We start from the raw sequence: 18,474 nt of genomic DNA on the forward strand, positions 1-18,474 counted from the left end.
AGACCAAAGAGGGTATTGGATTCCCCTGGCACTGGAGTTACAGAGAGCTGTAAGCTGCGATGTGGGTGCTAGGGATGGAAACCCAATCCGTTGGGAGAGCAGCCGGTGCTTTCTTAACCACTAAGCCATCTCTCCACCCCACCCCCCAGTTCTCTCTTAATTTGCATGTATCAAGCATCTAATGCATACAAGTATAGTCCAAGTGAAATCTAAACCCAGTCCTCTTAAGAATAAAAATACAAAGAATGAAAAATAGTTATTAGAAGGTAATCCTCATATATGTCAAAAAGGGGGGGTAGGAGGAGGGGGAAGGAGGAGGGGAGAGGGAGGAGAGGAGGAGGGAGGAGAGATGGAGAAGGAGGGAGGCAGGAGGTGGTACCCCCTGTAATCTCAGCACGGGGAGGCTAGGGCGGCAGGATCACTCAGAGGAGTGCAGGGTATTCTCAGAGGAGGGATGCAGCTGGGAGGGTTGGGGAATGAGGGGGGGGCGAGGGGGGAGTGAGAGCCTCTAAAGTCTGTAGCTTTCTTTGGGTGGGGGACTCTGGAGAGGCATTTGGCTCTCTGCTACTGGGCCAAGAAAGGCTCCCTCTCCAGACCCTGCTCACACATTTAGTTATTTGTTGTCTATCATGGGTGTCAGCTCCCCCGACCGCCCTGCTACTGGCCTTTATATTGAGAGGCCTTAATTAGATTTCCAGGTTTACTGCTTTGGATGCTCTGCTTTATACAAGCAGATAACACGTTTTGAACAGGACTCCCATTCTCTCCGCTAAGTCCTCCCCTATTCTCCTCCATCATGAATTCCTTCCAGTTTTACCCATTCTCTTTTAAATTACTTCATTTACTTATATCCTAAATGTTGCTCCCCTCCTGGTTCCCCACTCCCAGAGTTCTTCACCCTCTCCCCACCCCTTCCCCTCTGAGAGTGTGCCCCTCCCCAGGGTATCCCCCTTCTCTGGGGCACCAAGTCTCTACAGGATTAGGCGCATCCTCTTCCACTGAGGCCAGACAAGCTAGTCAGTCCTCTGCTATGCATGTGCCTGGGGTCTCAGACCGGCCTGTGTATGCTCTTTGATGGTGGCTTAGTCTCTGGGAGCTCCCAGGGGTCCAGGTTAGTCGGTACTATTGGTCTTTCTATGAGATTGTCATCCCCTTCATTTCCTTCAATCCTTCCCCTAACTCTTCCATAGGGGTCCCTGGACACAGTCCAATGGTTGGCTGTAAGTATCTACATCTGCCTCAGTCAGCTGCTGGCAGAGCCTCTCAGAGGACATCCATGCTAGGCTCTTGTCTTGCGTGTCCTTTTGGATCTGGGTTACCTCACTCAGGATGATATTTTCTAGTTTCATTCATTTGCCGGCAAAATTCGTGATGCCCTCATTTTTAATAGCCGAGTAGTATTCTTTTAAAAACCCACTGAGGTTTGTGCATTGTGTAAGGGGCACAATGCCCCTCACATGTGCTGGAGCAAGGGTAACATCTCGGGGTTGCATTCCCGAGGAGAACTACCTCCCCTCCCTAGCACCATCAACTGCTAGCAGCTCATCAGCTAGAAGTGTCCCATTGCTCAGGGACATCATTAGCTGTACTTGTGGATGCAGAAGAATTCTGCTGGAAGCGGCTCCGTGGGGAGGGCTAACCTGGGGGCGGCTCCATGGGGAGGGCTAACCTGGGGGCGGCTCCGTGGGGAGGGCTAACCTGGGGGCGGCTCCGTGGGGAGGGCTAACCTGGGGGCGGCTCCGTGGGGAGGGCTAACCTGGGGACACCACCGTCCTTTTCTTTCAGGCTCCCATTAATGATGCATTAGTCATAAAATAAAAATGATGAATTTTAATGATGCAGTGGGTGACATTTAAGGCACGGCGTGTTTGAGGAGAGCAGAGCCCTATCTTATTCTCTTTGAATTCTTTTGGCATCCACTGCAGTCTTGTGCTTGAAATAAGGCTTCAAAAAAAAAGGTTTGCAGCCTGGGCTGTGCTGTTCTCAGGCTGTGCCCCTCTTTGTCTCTGTAGGAAGAAGGAGAAATAGAAATGGCCGTGATCTACTTGCAGAAGTTACTCCGGGGCAGAGTCGTGCAGAACATGGTGCGTAGGTCTGACCACTGGGCCGGCATTCCTCCCTTGAGAGGAAACAGTGGAAACTGTGTCTGTGCTTGCTGCCTAGGCAAACGCCCTCCTGTACCTCGCTCCCCTGTTCCCATGTCCTATAGAATTCATTCCCTCCCCCTCCCCCGCAGTACCATCCTTGTCCATCTGGGCCACACAAGGTCATGAAAGAGGAGGTACCTGCCTGCTGTGGGCCACAATTGGAACTCAGCCTGCACGAACTGGGGAATTGCTAATTCCCCAGACTTGCCCATCTATATCTTGGCTGTTAGAGCGTTAGAAACCAAGAGGGATTTTCTACTATGTTTCAAAACTGTTAATTGGATTTGCGCAGAGTGAGCAACATCTGTGTTATAAAGACAAAGTAGCTACAGCTCTGAATCCCTGCTCTGCCCTCATTCTATCTTGTGAGTATCCTCTCTCTCTCTCTCTTTTTTTTTCTTACCAGCAATCTCATTTTAGTAGAAGTACTTTGAGTCCGAGGACAGGCCTGTGCTGCTCCCGACTTTCCTCTTTGGCGGGATGATTCCTGCAGCAGCGGTCACAGCTTACTGTAAAACACACAAAACCCTCTTCCATGGTTTTCCTCCCAAGGGCTGTAGTTTTTGAGAGACTCAGACCTGACAAGTTCGGGGCAGCCGGCGAGCCCCTGAGCTCAGCACTGTGCTTTTCCGTCTCCTCCTGAAATCCGAGGGAGAATCATGCGGTACCCTTCAGACAGCGGACTGTGTGCTGTGAGGCAGGAAGCTCATTCATTGGGAAAGCAATGGCCTCCAATAGTGCCATCTCGGGTTATTTTTTAAAGGGGACATGGTGACTGAGTGGAGAACTATGGTTCCTTAACATAACCCTGTAGTTACTACCTTGTCTGCCTCCGATGGAGGAGGAAGCAGCTCACAGAAAGCACACACCCACACCTACACACCCATACCCAGAGAGAGACACAGAGAGAAACAGAGAGAGGCGGAGAGAGACAGAGAGAGACAGAGAGACAGACACAGAGAGAGACAGAGAGACAGAGACAGAGAGAGACAGAGATGGAGAGAGACAGAGAGACAGAGATGGAGACAGAGACAGAGATGGAGAGAGACAGAGAGACAGAGATGGAGAGAGACAGAGAGCGACCCCTCGCTCGCACCTGTACCCCGTGCACAGCATGTTCAGGAGAGCGGGTTGAGCAGTAGGCACGGAACTCGCTCACACACGTCTCCCAGCTCACTGTATGGTCCTTGCAGTCTTGGCACAAGATAACAGGCAGATCTTTTTGGATTTGCTTTGGTGCAGATGTTTGAGGGCAAGGAGAAGCGGTTGGAGTTGATCCTGGAGTTGCGCACCAGCCACGCCCTGCAAGAGGATGACAGGCTAGTGAAGAAAGCAGAGAAGCAAGTGACGCTGGCTCTACAGCGGCAGAGGAACCTGCACGAGGACAAGGTTCTGCCCTTCGCACAATCTTTCTGGCTTGCTGTGCACCACCCTCAGAGGGGTGGTTACTGTTATTACAACATTGGAATAACGATAGATGAAAAAATTACAAAAATTATTCTACAGCCAGGCGCACAGCATTCTGGGCAACCCAAAATATGAGTGGGGGGGCAGCCCACAGCTGAGTGGAAATGGTGCTCTTCACTTACTTAAAACAAAACAAAACAAAACAAATCCAACCCAAGAGGTCGGCGCAGGCCTTCAATCCCAGCACTTGGGAGGCAGAGGTAGGCAATATCTGAGTTTGAGGCCAGCCTCATCTACAAAGGGAATTCCAGGCTAGGCAGGGCCCACTCTGAATAACACACACAACTCTCGTCTCTCTGGGAATTGAGCACAAACAGTAACCAACTTGGGAATGACAACAGCTTTACTTTTCTGATATGGCAGCAGCGCCACAGGTGGTCAGTGAGCCTGGGGGGTGGCGTGTTCCGTTTTATATGACATCAATGCCATTGATGGTCAGTCGGCTTCTGGGAATAGACGCAGGCTGGAGGTGAGATGTGCCTCCCAAACGTAGGACGGATGGAAGACAAAGATAACATGGACCTAGAGTGTCTGCATCTGGTGGTCCTGGTGTTTTGGTGATGTTCAGACAGAAAGCCATGAGAGCAGTAGGCCCAAGGGGAGATGGGAGACATTCTCTGCTTGGCCCTTTGAGGCACATAGAGCTAAGCCAAGTATGTTGTGGATATTCATGTCAGCCAAGCAAGATGGAAGGGTTATTGGGGAATGCTGTCACCCCTCCAAAGGCTGTTCAACTTCAGTCCTATAGAGGACCCCAGTGCATGGGCGTGTGGGAGAGGGGCATTCCACAGGCATCGGAATGCTGGTCTTTTTCACCTTCCGCCATTTCTGTGGGAAACAGTTCAGGAAACACAGCTCCATTTTGGGATGAATGAGTGGTAAGGGCTGCAGCAGTAATGCCGTCTAAACATGACCTGAGCATCCCTGGCTACGTGTCCTAGAAAGGAAAGAAGCCGGACACGAGCGTAGACGTGGGCGGGCGGCTCTGACTGAGGTTAGCCTCTCAGGAGATGAGAGCGCTTAGATCCACGGAGACAGGGGAAGAATCCACCCTCTCTGGGCTGAGCATCACTCTTGATCCATGAGAGAGTAGCGCCAAGCCTGGCTTCACCCTTCTCACTGTAGAAAAGGTCACTGAGCTCCAGCCAGGGCTGGAAAGGGTACGTGGGTGAGGGTGGGATGAGGGGGCTGAGCTAACCACTACCCTTGACAGGCAGTCTCACAGCGTCATGACCCCTGCGACTGTGAATACCCCTTCCCTTTAGACACAACCCAGAGGGGGCTCTGAGCAGAGCCATCATGGTGGGAACAAGGGAGACTTTCCCCTTCGCTCAAGAAGCGAGAGGGGAGCAGATAAGTCCTCTTAAACACTCTTCTGTCAAAGCCAGGGCGAGGATATCCGTACATCAGCGGCATACCTACCCCTGCCTGAGCTCCATGGGTCCCTTATTTTACCTCAATGCTACATGGACATTTGAGCTTTATCCTACGGTGTCTTAAAGATGACTGTTAATACCCTTGAACTTATTAAAAGTCTAAAAAGTTCCAAGGTTTTCCACCTTCATGCTATTTAGTGTTTTAAAGTACTTCAAGCTTGTAGGAAAAGACTGGACATTTAAAAATTAAAAGCTGTCATGAGGGAATTTCTAGGAAATTCCATTCTATTAAGTTGACTACAATATTACCTTTAGTGAGAAGATTCTCGGTTTCCTTCACGTCTGACCTTCCACAAAAAATGTTTAGAAATTTTAGTGTGTTGCTAAAAAATACTGTTTCACTAGGTCATCTTTGTATCTCGAGGGTTGTGATCCCTCAGGGACTGGCTAGGCAATCTGCTTCCTCAGATGGAAGTTTGTATTACGTTGTCCCATAAGTGGGGCCACTGGGGCATAGAATTTCCGGGTAAGGGTGTTCTGACAATGACCTTGCTTGGTCGTTTTGAGTCAGCTGACACTTAAAGAGTCCTGCCGAGTGGAACCTATCCTTAGAGTCTTTATTGTTTTTCAGTTGTCAGTGGTTGAAAACCACTTGGGTGACCTGGAAGGAAGGGTGCTGGCGGATATGTTCGACTTCCTGTCCAAAGAGCTGGTGAGGCTGCAGGAGGAGAGGAGGATCCACGCCTTTGCCATGCTGGCCGAGCGCCAACGGCGCATGCGGGAGGCAGAAGAGAGCGGTCGGCGCCAGGTGGAGCAAAGGCGCCTGAAGCAGGAGGACCAGATATTCATGGAGGCAAGCCGGGCAGCTGGGCGGATGCAAACTTCCCGAGGGGGCCAGATGTGACCAGAGACCTCCCATACTGCGATCTCTCGGGAAATCATGCAGACATTTCATGACGTCAAATGGGATTTGTGTGTTTGGGTTTTCACTTGACTTAGCAAACCTGCGGAGTTTCCACTCTACGGTAGGAAGTGAGGAGGAGGCACCGCAGGTAAGCACAGACACAGCCCTCCTCTCCGGCAACTTAAATGACATAGCGTGTGTACCTCGTTCAGGATGCCCTGAAGGGAGCGAATGAGGCCAGGAACTAGGTCCTCTTTAAGGAGTTGAGGCCAGAGGCAGACACAGGGTGAGTTGAAGAACCGTGGCTAGCCTACGGCTCATGCAACCTGAGGCCGCCGCTCCTCTCTTCTGAGGTAGGTGAGTGGAGAGAATGGTGAGTTCAGGGACAGGAGTATAATCGAGAATATAACTGAAACCTAGTTTGGGATGGCCAAGTGGGAAAGGCAGAAATTTCCGTGATGTCTAGGAAGGACACGAAAGAGTTAAGAAAGTTTTCGGGCCTGATTTAAGTACCATTTATATGCAAGTACATATGTCATTATATATTAATATATATTAATACAATCATTATATTAATATAATTATATATTAATATACACTGATATTATACATGTATCCTATTAAACTGCCTCATCTCTATGACTCAGCTAGCTAGTGTTCTATGTCTTTGTAGCTTGCTTCCTGAATAAGTGTCGAGCTTCCTAAGAGCACGCCTGCTGTGTATGCACATTGTGCCTTCCGGAATGTGCCCTGCATGTGCCCTGTACATGTTTGACATCCAACACGTGTGTCAGTAGATCATGTACTGAACTGCCGTCAAGATGCTAACATCAGGAAGGCAAGGGGTTCAAGGCTGACCTTGGGGTTGAAGGAACATGAAGAACAAGTATCACGTAGTTAGCTTGCCTTGACGGGCCCTCTGAGAAACAGTTCTTATCTCAGATTGAAAGAAATATTTAGACATAAAAATGGTTTCGCCTCTAGAGACTCACAATTTGTCGAGACATATGCATGCATGCTTGCCAAATACTGACCCGCCCAGCAGGTCCAGTTATTCAGGGTTCCGAAGAGGTGCTACCTGAGGGTCAAAGGGGGGGGGGAGAGAAAAAGGAGACCAGGCAAGGAGGGGTTCAGTCGCCGAGGTCTCGTTTAATTTTTCGGGGTACATAGGTTTTAAGCTTTCAGTTGAAGAGCTCGCCTCGAGGCAAGAACAAAGGAGGGAGGGGCATTCTTGGCAGTTTCAGCAGGAAGAGATAAAGGTCCTCCGGTGGAGACATCTGATGTTTGCACAGGCTGGAGCATCCCTCGCTTATCTCAGAACTTCCCTTCAACGGGCTGTTCATGGGGAGAGGCTCTTCTTTGTTTTACTCAGGACCTTTGCCCTGCCAGCCCTCCAGGCTGCTGTTGAGGGTCCATTATGGCTTCCCACATCTCCTCCCTTTCCTTATATTAGAAATGGTAAGGTCTGGGCAGAAATACTGGGCAAGGGGGCCAGACCGATAATGTGAAGCCGTCTCTGTCTTAGGATCGACCTCCCTATCCCCAGCCTTATCCATCGTAGGGTTACCTTGTCATCCTCAAGGCCCCGTGTCTTAGGTTGGTCAGGGGGTGGAGGAAGTTGCCCGTCCTTAAGATGGCTACCTTGGGTCAGCTCCCCCTTCAGATAAGCCCAGGGATGAATAAGTGGAAGCCAAACAGAGTCTCACAAAAGGAGCTATTGAAATTGAGCCTCTCCGTGGCGGGTACTGCGGTTGTTTCTGCTGAGCTGTCTCGTCTCCCGGGGTCCATCATTTCCCCTGTGTCCAGCCAATGATACTGTACTGAGACATAATTCTTGGGTAGGGTGGAATCTATTTGTGATTTAACAAAGCGGGTTAATCGTTGAAAAGCCCAGGGACCAAAGGAGATTAACAGTAATAACCCCAAGAAGGGTCCTAGAATAGAAGGTAGTAGGGTGGAAAGCCACGGGGATGTGGAGAACCAATTTTTATACCAAGACTCCTGCTGTTCTCGTTCTCTTTTGTGTTTCTCTAAACTTTCTTTTACTCTCCTCAGACTGTCATCTACCAGTCCTGTCTTGTCCACATAAACACAGCATTCGTCCCTTAAGTCAGCACAAAGTCCTCTCTGTTGTAAGAAGAGCAGATCAAGACCTCTCCTATTTTGTAATACTACTTCTGATAGGGAGGCAACAGAGTCTTTTAAATTGGCTAAACCATCTCTGAGTTCAGCCAGGTCCTTATCAATGGCAGCACTAAGTAAAAAGCATTGTTGTCGATTCTGTTGAGAGGTAACAAGGGAGGCAATGCCTGTGCCTGTTCCAGCTGCCCCTAATCCTAGAATAACAGCAAGGGTGATAGCCAAAATAGGTTCTCTCATCTCCCTATGGGGCATCTCAACATTTTCATCCCAGAAGTTTAAAAAGTCTCTTGGCTCATGAATGCTAAGTCTTGGAAGTAATTGTACCAGCATGCAATAATCACGACGCTGTATAAATCTAGATATTATAATATAGGTGGTCAATCCTGAGGAACATGCCAAATATATGATTTGGGGCTAGCAAATACTCATAATGATTGTCAATAGTTATGGTATGGTTGCATATCTCTAACAATTGTAGAGCGGGGAGCATATGTTCTCCCAGAACACAGCTTCCTACCCCGGATACCTCTGTGAAGGTGGATCCTAAGAAATTTTCATTTAAACCCTCAGAATCATTGGTATATGTAAAATTTCCAAAAAGAGCAACGCCCTCGTAGAATGGAGGAGAGGCCGAAAAGCATATCCAGCATTCTACATATTTAGATGAATCAGTCTCCTGTTCCTTACGGAGCAAAGCAGAGGCAGATGCATTAAGGATGGAAAGAATGACCCGGGATGACGGCATGGGGCCCCGGGGGATGGAGGTTGGAACGAGGTAGTCAAGGAAGAATTATGTGGCGCCCATGTGGCTGATGGATTCCTAGACTCTGGGGCTCCTCTGGGTGACGAGGGAGCAAAATTAAGTAATTGATGATTAGGTCCAATGGAGGCTTGATGTATATAGGGTAATGTTTTTTCCAACTGTAATTTAAAGGAAAGACATGGGTGTTTGCCTTCTCTATAGGTACATAGGCCCCACTCAGCTCCTCGTGAAGCCTCCCAAGCAAATTTCTTTCCCTGTCCTGTAAAGGTTATTTGTAAGGTATTACACCAGGACTCACATTGTGGGAAGTAAGGGGTGGGCCCTCCTGAGTAGGGGCTCCCTCGCCATTGGTCGTAGGTTCTGAATTTCTAAAGAAAGGTCTCCTAATTCTTGTTGCAAATGTAAGACCTGTCTGAGCCCTGTGATTTGCGCCTGAAGCGCAGCTTTTGTTTGGGTTAGTCCTTCAACCACTGCGATTGGCAGAGGCGCAGGAGGGGCTGACGGCATCCGAGGTAGGTATGGCAGGGGCCGAGTGAATCCGGGTCTTTGTGTGAAAAAGACTCGAGGTTCTCGGGGCCCGTCACCGTACCTCTCCTCTTCATACCTGGCAGCTTCCTCCTCTAACTCAGCCTCGGAGGCTGGGTCTAATTTTGAGTCTGAGGAGCAGCGCGGGTGGCACTTGTTTTTAGTTTCATTTTGGCTTTTTGAAATCTCCTTAAGAGAAGGGTATATACTTCTAGGAATTTTGGGGTCCTCTAGGGGTTGTGTAATCTTTGGAGGAGGGTCCTCCATATCCCCAGGCATATCTATAATCACAGAGGGACATGGAGAGCACAGCTCACCCTTGCCGCTTTCGCTTTTGCATGACGGTGGTCTTGAGGCTTGCAGAAAGTTACTAGCAACAGCTAACAGCCGGGCGCTCTCCCCTCCATTCTCAGCATCTCTTATTATGTCCCGTATAAGGCCCCAGTAACTAAAAAATGCATCAGACACTGGTTCACCTGTTTTCAAAATCTTATTAATTTCTTTACCAACCCTATTCCATGTTAGTGGGTGAATGTCAGGTCCACTTAAAACCAACCAAGGGCATTTTTTATCAATAAAACAAAAGAATTTAATTAAATCTTTTTTCTTAACTCTTATTCCTCTCTCCCTAAGTGATTGCTTGATTTCTCCTATAAAACAAGCTTCTTTTGATAATTGTTTCCCCATGACAATCGGACGGCAGTTCTTTGGCCACTTATCTGCTCCTCCAGCGACGCAAGAGTGATGCTGTCTGTGGGGTCCTCCTTTTTCTGGGGTTTCTCCTCAATCGTCTGGTAGTTGACCGTACTTCGGCTCCCTGTTGGGGTGCCACTATGACCCGTCCAGCAGGTCCAGTTATTCAGGCTTCCGAAGGGGTGCTACCTGAGGGTCAAAGGGGGGAGAGGAAAAGGAGACCAGGCAAGTGGGGTTCAGTTGTCGAGGTCTCGTTTAATTTTCCGGGGTACATAGGCTTTAAGCTTTCAGAGGAAGAGCTTGCCTCGAGGCAAGAACAAAGGAGGGAGGGGCGTTCTTGGCAGTTTCAGCAGGAAGAGATAAGGGTCCTCCTGTGAAGACTTCTTATGTTTGCATGGTCTGGAGCATCCCGCGGTTTATCTCAGGACTTCCCTTCCAACGGCAGTTCATGGGGAGAGGCTCTTCTTTGTTTTACTCATGACCTTTGCCCTGCCAGCCCTCTGGGCTGTGGTGAGGGTCCATTATGGCTTCCCACAAAATATGCATATATAAAGGTTAATAGTTGATGCTCATGGTACTTTGTGTATGTGTGTGCGCGTGTGTGTGTGTGTGTGTGTGAGAGAGAGAGAGAGAGAGAGAGAGAGAGAGAGAGAGAGAGAGAAAGAGAGAGAGAGAGAAAGAGAGAGAGAGAGTGTGTGTGAAAGAGAGAGGGAGGGAGGGAGGGAGAGAGAGAGAGAGAGAGAGAGAAAGAGAGAGAGAGAGAGAGAAGCTAATTGGTTTTGCCCAAGATTACATAATTAGCAAAAGTCTAAAGCTAAGTAAGGGCTATCATGAAAGTGGAAGGACCTAGCGGCCTTCTCAGACACTAGCAGCAACTATATGGATACTGATTTATTTCTAATTTATCACACTGTACACACATGTGTCTGCATACCCAAAAAAACCCTCTGAATTCTATTCCATGATTTCAAGAAACCCCCCAAAAAGAAATTAAGAGCCACTGTGACAGTTCAGCAAACCCGTGAGGGGCCTGGATCCTCTGGCCTGCTCTGCAGCCTCTGAATTTTGGCTCTTGTGGCAACCTAAGCTGCCTACTGTCACGAAAGGGTTTGTGTCCATGAAATAAAACATAGAAAGGGAGAAAAAGACAAGGGCAAAGGAAGCTGCGTCTTTCCCCGCAAGATCACTTCCACACACCTTCTCTTGGTCAGACCTTGGTCATGTGGACGTGACTGGATCCTACAAGTCCTAGGAAACGTAGTCCTTGGGTACCTGTCCTCCTAGCTGAAATCCAGAGATTCTGTAATTTAAGATGAAAGGCAGAAAGGGTATTGGGAAATATTCCCTTGCCTCTGCTAAAAATTAGGGAGGTTGGCCAAGTCACACTACTGACAACAACCAGAGTCCAAACCGGGCTGTCGATCTGAAGCGATCGTCTTTCGGGTGGTGCCTTTTACAAACATCCAAATAGGATCTGTGGTCCTGAGATGGGTTAAATGGGTTGGGCTGCCTAGAAAACACAGGCAGGTGACTGAGAAACAGATGGGACTAGTGACTCAACGAAAGAAACGCGCTGACTATGAAATCCCCAAGCAACGCCTGTGTAGCTTTCTGTCTCGTTTACAAGAGAAGTTCCCAAGTGCTATTTTTATATTTTGCAGGTGATTAAAGTTCACCAAAGCACGGTAACCTCCTACCTGGAAGACATCATACTGAACACTGAGGAGAGAACTGCAGAGGAACAAGCCAGAGAAGAAATCGAGAAGATCGCTGAGGAGATCAACAACATCGCTTATGAAATGGAGAGCCGGTATGCATCGTGAGAGACAGAAATAGGTGGCGTCGTAGCCACTGTTATTCAGATGTGATCTTTCAGGCACTTAGGGCCCCGCCAGCAATCTCTAAGCCATGCTTTGACGTCCGTTGTTTCCCTAACATAACTCTTTATGCTGGAACTCAGTGTGCCCATACCGTACCCTTCCTGGTAGGAGCATTAGGGATCGAGTTCCCTGTTTTTCCTCCATCCTTCGAATTATTTCCATCCCAGTGCCCAGAACATAAAAGCAAAGCAGATGTGTGCGTTCCACATCATTTGGACTTAATCCTAAGGGTTTAGACATCTAAGCTCTCGCTGAATCTTTAACATGTGCTTCATAGCAGGCTGGATAGAACCAGATTGTAATTTTTGAGGAAGTCGAACTAGCTCGCCAGGAACGTACTTTTTCAGATCATGGTCTTCGTGAGTGGCTCCTGTTGGCCGCCTGTGCGGGTCTCTGGGCCCATCTGCCGCCCAGGCAGGGAAACAATGAGGAGTTCACTCGTTCATCTGTCCCTTTGCTTGTGTTTCTTCTCTTTGCCAGCCGGACGCACCTGCAGTCAGAGGAGATTGTTGCTGAACTGGTTTACAGTTTTCTCATCCCAGAGGTACAAAAAGACTTTGTCAAAGAAAAAGGTAAGCCCCTGTTGGCTCTCTTCCCTGTCACAAGGCTGAATTTTTTGTGGGGTTTCTGAAGAAGCCCTGGGTTCTGGCTTCAGAGTGTATTCAACTCTCTTCTTGCTGCCCGGCTGCAGAGTCTCCCACCCCCAGCAGAGGCAGAATTCACTCCAGGGGGATTGCCAGAATGCTAAGCCTCATCCTTTTTTAAGAGGAAGCTCTCAAGTTCACAGGGAACTGTATTCTGTGATCCACACTGATAGGGACCCCCAGCGAGTCTAGGGACATTTTGCTGTTTCCTGGGTCACTAACAGTGTTTCTGCCAGGGTAGCATCTCAGTACAACAGTTTCAATTTATCTTTTGTCAAAAATGGCATCTTTTAAAATAATGGTATTTTTAGTCAATAGAAAAGGAAAGTATATGCCTTTAACAGCAAAATACATTTGGGGCTGGAGAGATCGACACAGTGGATAAGAGCACATACTCTTCCCGAGGACCTGAGTTCGATTCCTGGCACCCACATCAGGTGGCTTACAATTGCCTGTGACCCCATCTCCAGGGGCATCTGACAGATCTGACCTCTGACCTCTGTGAGCACTTGCATTCATGTGGACACCCCCTTTTACACACACACACACACACACACTCCCACATACATGTAATTAAAATAATAAAAATGAAATTTAAAAAGAAAAGTATTTTTCTGGACTCCTCAAACTGTCGCAACCTGGTCTGATCCCAGGGAGGGATGTCATCAGGAAGGACTGACAATGACCCACAAGCCTTTAACCTGTACAAACTTCTGGACAAATCGAAGCAGAAAAGTGCAAGATTTGCTTCATTAAGGACAAAGGGCTAGTGGACTCTAATGCATTAGGTCAGAGGATGCTGATATTTTTTTCCCACACGTGGTAGTATAATTTTACAGCAGCAACCTCCTAGCACTCAGCACTGTTTCCAGTGTCTGTTTGTAAATTTACATTTTATTTTAGTCAGTATATTACACACTTCCTGGTCTGAGATTCCCAGCAGCTTAGCGTCGGTACTCGGAATGTTCGTGTTTCAAATTTTCACGGACTCTACCTAATTGCCACACGGACAATCGCTGTGCCGTTCCCATTGGGACATTACAGTGTCCACAGTGATGGGCTAAACACTCAGATCAAGTAATACATGTTATAGTGTAAAGGGCTGCTATGTTTTCAAGATCCTTGAGAAAACAGCAAGCCCTTTCTTTTTCCGGGTCCAAAGTCAGTCAGGTCAGCCTTCTTCAGAGCCATCTTTGCCGAGGGAATTGAAAGAGCTGGAAAAATGAGCTCTCACCAAATCGGCTTTCCCTCCCGACAGCAGGAGTAGAAGACCCAGTTTTTGTTCCCAGCACCCAGGTTGAGTGGATTACAACCACCTGTAACTCCATCTCTGGGAGATTCGACACTTCTGGCCTTTGAAGGCACCTGCATTTATGGGCATGTACCTACAACACATACATATAAAAATTTTAAAGATGAAATAATTAAGAAAAAAAAAAGTCTTTCTCAAATCTCCTTGAGGGCCTAAGGAGAAAGACTTGGAGGGGGGATATTGAATGTTGGGGACCCAGAGGGAAATGTCAGTGCATGGGTATGCTGGTGTGTGGGTGCGAGGGTGTGTGGGTGCGAGGGTGTGTGAGTCCTCAGCCTTTTCATGTAATACTGATTTCTTTATATTTTATGTTTGGTTCCTTCTACATCTATACAGAGAGTAAAGACTTGGAATTTTTGCTTCTTCCCCTTCTTCTTCCTCTTCCTCCTCCACCTCCTTTTCCTCCTCCTCCTTCTCTCTCCTCTCCTTGTCTCTGTCTCTCTCTCTGTCTCTGTCTCTCTCTGTCTCTGTCTCTCTCTGTCTCTGTCTCTCTCTGTCTCTCTGTCTCTGTCTCTCTCTCATCTCCCCACCCCCTCTCTAAGACAGGGGCTCTCTATGTAGCTCTTGCTGTCCTGGAAGACTCTCAATGTAGACCAGGCTGGTTTCAAACTCACCAAGATCCACCTCTCTGGGCCCCTGATAGCTGGGATTAAAGCTCCACCATGCCTGGCTTTGTTTCTCCTTTTCAAGCCAGAGAACCGTGTGTTTTACACACATGCTTTACCCAAGACAGACATATTTATAGGCCGTTTGAAATTATCTTATTTTTTAAAATAAAGATTTATTTTCTCTGTCTGCCTTTCTCTCTCTCTCTCTCTCTCTCCATGTGTGTGCGTGTGTGTGTGTGTGTCTGTGTGTGTGTGTGTGTGTGTGTGTGTGTGCATGCACACGCATATACAGAAGCAAGATCCTCTGGAGCTAGGTTACAGGTGGTTACCTACCTACTTGACACGGGTGCAAGGCGGCAAACTTGAGTCCTGTGGCCCTTGCTGAGCCTTCTCCCTGGCTCAGTTTTCTTACTGTATGTGCCAAGTTCAAGGCAGAACATCCAGCATTAGAAACCACACATTATCTCAATCTCTTCTTATAAGAGCTCTAAGTGTGCTCTCATCTTTCTGTAAAGGAAATTAGTGATTGGGAACAAATGACTTGCAGGGTTGAGTCCTGACCAGCATGGCCTCAAAGCCCCTGCTTTTTCAACCATATAACTGCAAAGTTGGGTGCTCTGCTGTCAGTTTCCCTATGTAAAGTTATAGATACCTGAAGAGTAAAGATTACATAGTACTTTTTATTTTTCCTTTGGTGATAAGGTCTTATATATCACCTAGCCCAGGCTGGTCCCAAAATAGCAATCTTCCTGCCTTAGCCTCTTAAGTGCTGGGCTTATAGGCATGTGCTACCATGCCCAGTCTATGGTATATCTTACTGTCCTTAACTAGCTAGCTGTATGGTTTAGAATAAATTATCTAATTAATTCCTTTTTATGCATGTCCTCCTGAAAGCGAGGCTGTTAATGATAATTCTCCTTTGCGGTTGCGGTTGAATTAAATCAGTACCCAAATGTCAATTGCTTAAAACAGTCTCTAACACAAATTAAGGACAAACGCAGATCGCTGACGTCACCATCATCATCAACATGAACTCTGTCCTTCGCCAGGACTGCAGCACTTGCTGCTGGTTGTCTGGTTGTCTGGCTGTCTGGCTGTCTGTCCTAAGGCTTGATAATACACATTCCTAGGATTTGCACTTAGGACTACTTCCACCATCGGCAGTGAGTCTGTTGCTTCTGGGCGTGGTGAGGCAGAAAAGCGACAGAAGAGTGTCGAGTGTCGCTGCAGAAGTATGTGCATCTCTTGCTCTCTGAGGAGAAAGGCGTGGTCCAGAGCCAAGACATGGCCTTCAGCAGCGCACTGCACAGCCGTGACTCATCAATGGGTTCTTTGTTATGTGAATTTTATTATCGTAGGAAAGCTTTTTAAAATCCGAAACATCACACACCAAAGTTAACCAGATCCAAAGTCCACACAATCCAACAAACCCCCGAAAAAGTTGGATTTGGCGTTCGGATTAACTCTTTGGTGAAACTAAAACCTTGATGACCCAGTTGTCTCTCAATAGTGCCACAGCCAGTGACCAAACTTCCAGTGGAAGAACACTTCAGATTTAAAAGGTAACAGGTCTGCTTTCCTTTTAAGAATGTCCTCCTGAAGCAGCACAAGTCGTTTTTATTGAGTACAGCTAGCCCAAAGCAGAAAATGTGTGTTTTGATAATTTACCATCCCCCCCTCCACATACACTCCTGTCTTTTAAACACTCACTAAGGGATGGTTTCAAGCAGGGAATTAAAGAGTCCTCCTGTTGCTTTGGCCCAGTGAGGAACGCACAGCGGAAGCACATCCTCGCCGCCCATGAGATCATCCATACCAACACGGAACTGATGCTCCAGGATAATGCCTTAGAGGAACAGGAGACAGGGGAGTTCGAGCTGCTGCAGCCTGAGAGCCCAGGCTCCGACGTCCCAACTCTGTCAGTCTCGGACACGTCAACTATAAAACCCACTCCTGAAGAGGGAGAAAGCTAGGTGAGTCTACCTTTCCACCCGGAAGGGCGTCCTGGAGGAGGAGAAGCAACTCCATTCAGCTCCGGGCACGACTTCAACCAAGTGTGACACGAGTGGACTGTCTGTTGTTAAAACAGAACCAGAACCAAAGCGGAGCGCACTCACCTCGTCCAGGTTAGGACACCCATTGTTGAGTTTATTAGATAGAGTTGGCTCCATAGCAACTGAACTCTTGCAATCTGAAAAATAAGACTATAGGTTATTTTGGGGGGAGGTCATTTTAGCCTATAATGTGTTCCATCACAAATAAAACATCAGGGAATATGTGGACGTCGTTTGTAAAGCTTTTTCTCTGAGGTGGACAATATGCATCCTGGAGCACGGTGCTTCTTGTCAGCACTGACACAGCACGACAAAGAAACTGTCAGGTTCAACCTAACTGTCTGCGGTGCATCCCAGGGACTGGTGTTGGGCTCAACCAAATGTTCACATGCACAGAACTAGAGGAGTCCGCATGTGGCACAGGCCTGCTCAGCGGGACCTAAGGCAGAACACACTGGGTGAGCACAGGACCTGCCTGCTCTACAAGCCTTGCAACTCAGAGCTTAGAATCTCCTGTAATCATTTTGTTGGCACAGTTTCCAGAGCCCCGCCCCAGTAGATTTTCCCACTTATAAAAGTTAGCACACTGAGAGAGGCACAGTGAGCACCAAGAGTGTGTTTACAAGTCTTCCCAGAACAGGTGCAGTTCACCCAACAGGGGCAGATTTTCGCCTTAAGTAGTTAGCTGCTAGGTAACACAATTGACGCATTGCACATTATCTCTCAGAAGAGAGCTGGAGTCAGCCCATTGAGAGGAAAGTCCTGCACATATAGACAATATTTGTCAATAAGTAATAAAATTGTTTAAAAAAATGTTGACAGCAAGCCTAAGAGAAACAGAGAGAATCAGAAGCAGTGCTAACAACTGCCAGGGTCTGCACGGCTCCTTTTGCAAACAAAGTGCACAGAACACATTATAGAAGAGAAGGCAGGGTGCAGAGAGGGGATTCCTCACGGGGAAGTGATCATGGTTAAAACACACTGCAAGTACTTAGGAAAATGCCACAGTGGAGCCTGTCCTGTGCCGCAATGCACAGCAATCAGCAACAACAATACTAGGAAACCAACTGTTGGCCCTTCACCAACAGGCCTGCTCCTGATTTCGGTGAGAGTCAAGAGTATGAATTGAAAACATTTAAAACTTACAAATCAGTCTCGCGCATTATTAGATAACTCGTGTTCTACCCCACCAGCTTTGAAGAGAACTTTAAGAGGGGTGGTGGGGAGGAAAAATGTATGTGATATAAATAGAAACCGGGCTATATAAGATTACAAGGGAAACTGAGCAAATCAGAGGGAGCCAGGTAGGGGAGCACAAGCCAGTGGGAGCCAGGCAGGGGATGAAGCCAGTAAGCAGCATTCCTCCACGATTCTGCCCCAAGTTCTTGCCTTGCTGGAGTTCTGACTTGATTTCCCTCAATGATGGACGGTGACCTTTCCTCCCCTAAGTTGCTTTTGATCACGGTATTTATCACAGCAACAGAAAGAAAAGTAGGGCATATGTCCTCCAAAACAACAACAACAACAACAACACAAAAACAAAAAAACAAAAAAGAGATTGCCCTGAGCTCTTAGTCTACCCCATGGCACTTCAGAGCTCTGGAGGTCCTTGAACCACCCGCCCCCTTCATTTGGCCCTGCCCTCATTTGGCCCCCACCTCATTTGGCCCCGCCCCCTCTTTTGGCCCCGCCTCCTCCTTTGGCCTCACCTTAACTCTCACCATTGGTGTGTCATGAATTTAGTTGGCTGAGTTTTCTTTTTTTTTTTTTAATTTATGATTTTGTTTATATTTGTTTTTGTAAAATTTACGGAGGACACTGACTGCCTAGGCTTGCCTGGTGGATGGCTCAGGGGCTCGTGGTTCTGGTGTTAGGGGAAGGCGTTAGAACGAGGTCAGGGCTCCAGTTTCTCCTCCTTTCCAGCCATGCTTGGGAGTGACTCAGGTTCCTTCCTGTCTG

General features: G+C 47.8%; 1 protein-coding gene across 1 annotated transcript in view; it reads left to right on the forward strand.

The window, feature by feature from the left end:
- Positions 1-16,743, forward strand: part of Cfap91 (cilia and flagella associated protein 91) — a 46,539-nt gene extending 29,796 nt beyond the window's left edge. The window contains exons 12-17 of the mRNA XM_052158963.1: positions 2,013-2,084; positions 3,390-3,536; positions 5,622-5,843; positions 11,679-11,827; positions 12,378-12,469; positions 16,226-16,743. Coding sequence (XP_052014923.1) covers positions 2,013-2,084; positions 3,390-3,536; positions 5,622-5,843; positions 11,679-11,827; positions 12,378-12,469; positions 16,226-16,434 — 891 coding nt within the window. The 3' untranslated portion in view covers positions 16,435-16,743. The remainder of the gene's footprint in view (positions 1-2,012; positions 2,085-3,389; positions 3,537-5,621; positions 5,844-11,678; positions 11,828-12,377; positions 12,470-16,225) is intronic.
- Positions 16,744-18,474: the final 1,731 nt, after the last annotated feature.

The sequence above is a fragment of the Apodemus sylvaticus genome, chromosome 15 (genome assembly GCF_947179515.1).
Source record: "Apodemus sylvaticus chromosome 15, mApoSyl1.1, whole genome shotgun sequence".
NCBI classification, from domain to species: Eukaryota; Metazoa; Chordata; class Mammalia; order Rodentia; family Muridae; genus Apodemus; species Apodemus sylvaticus.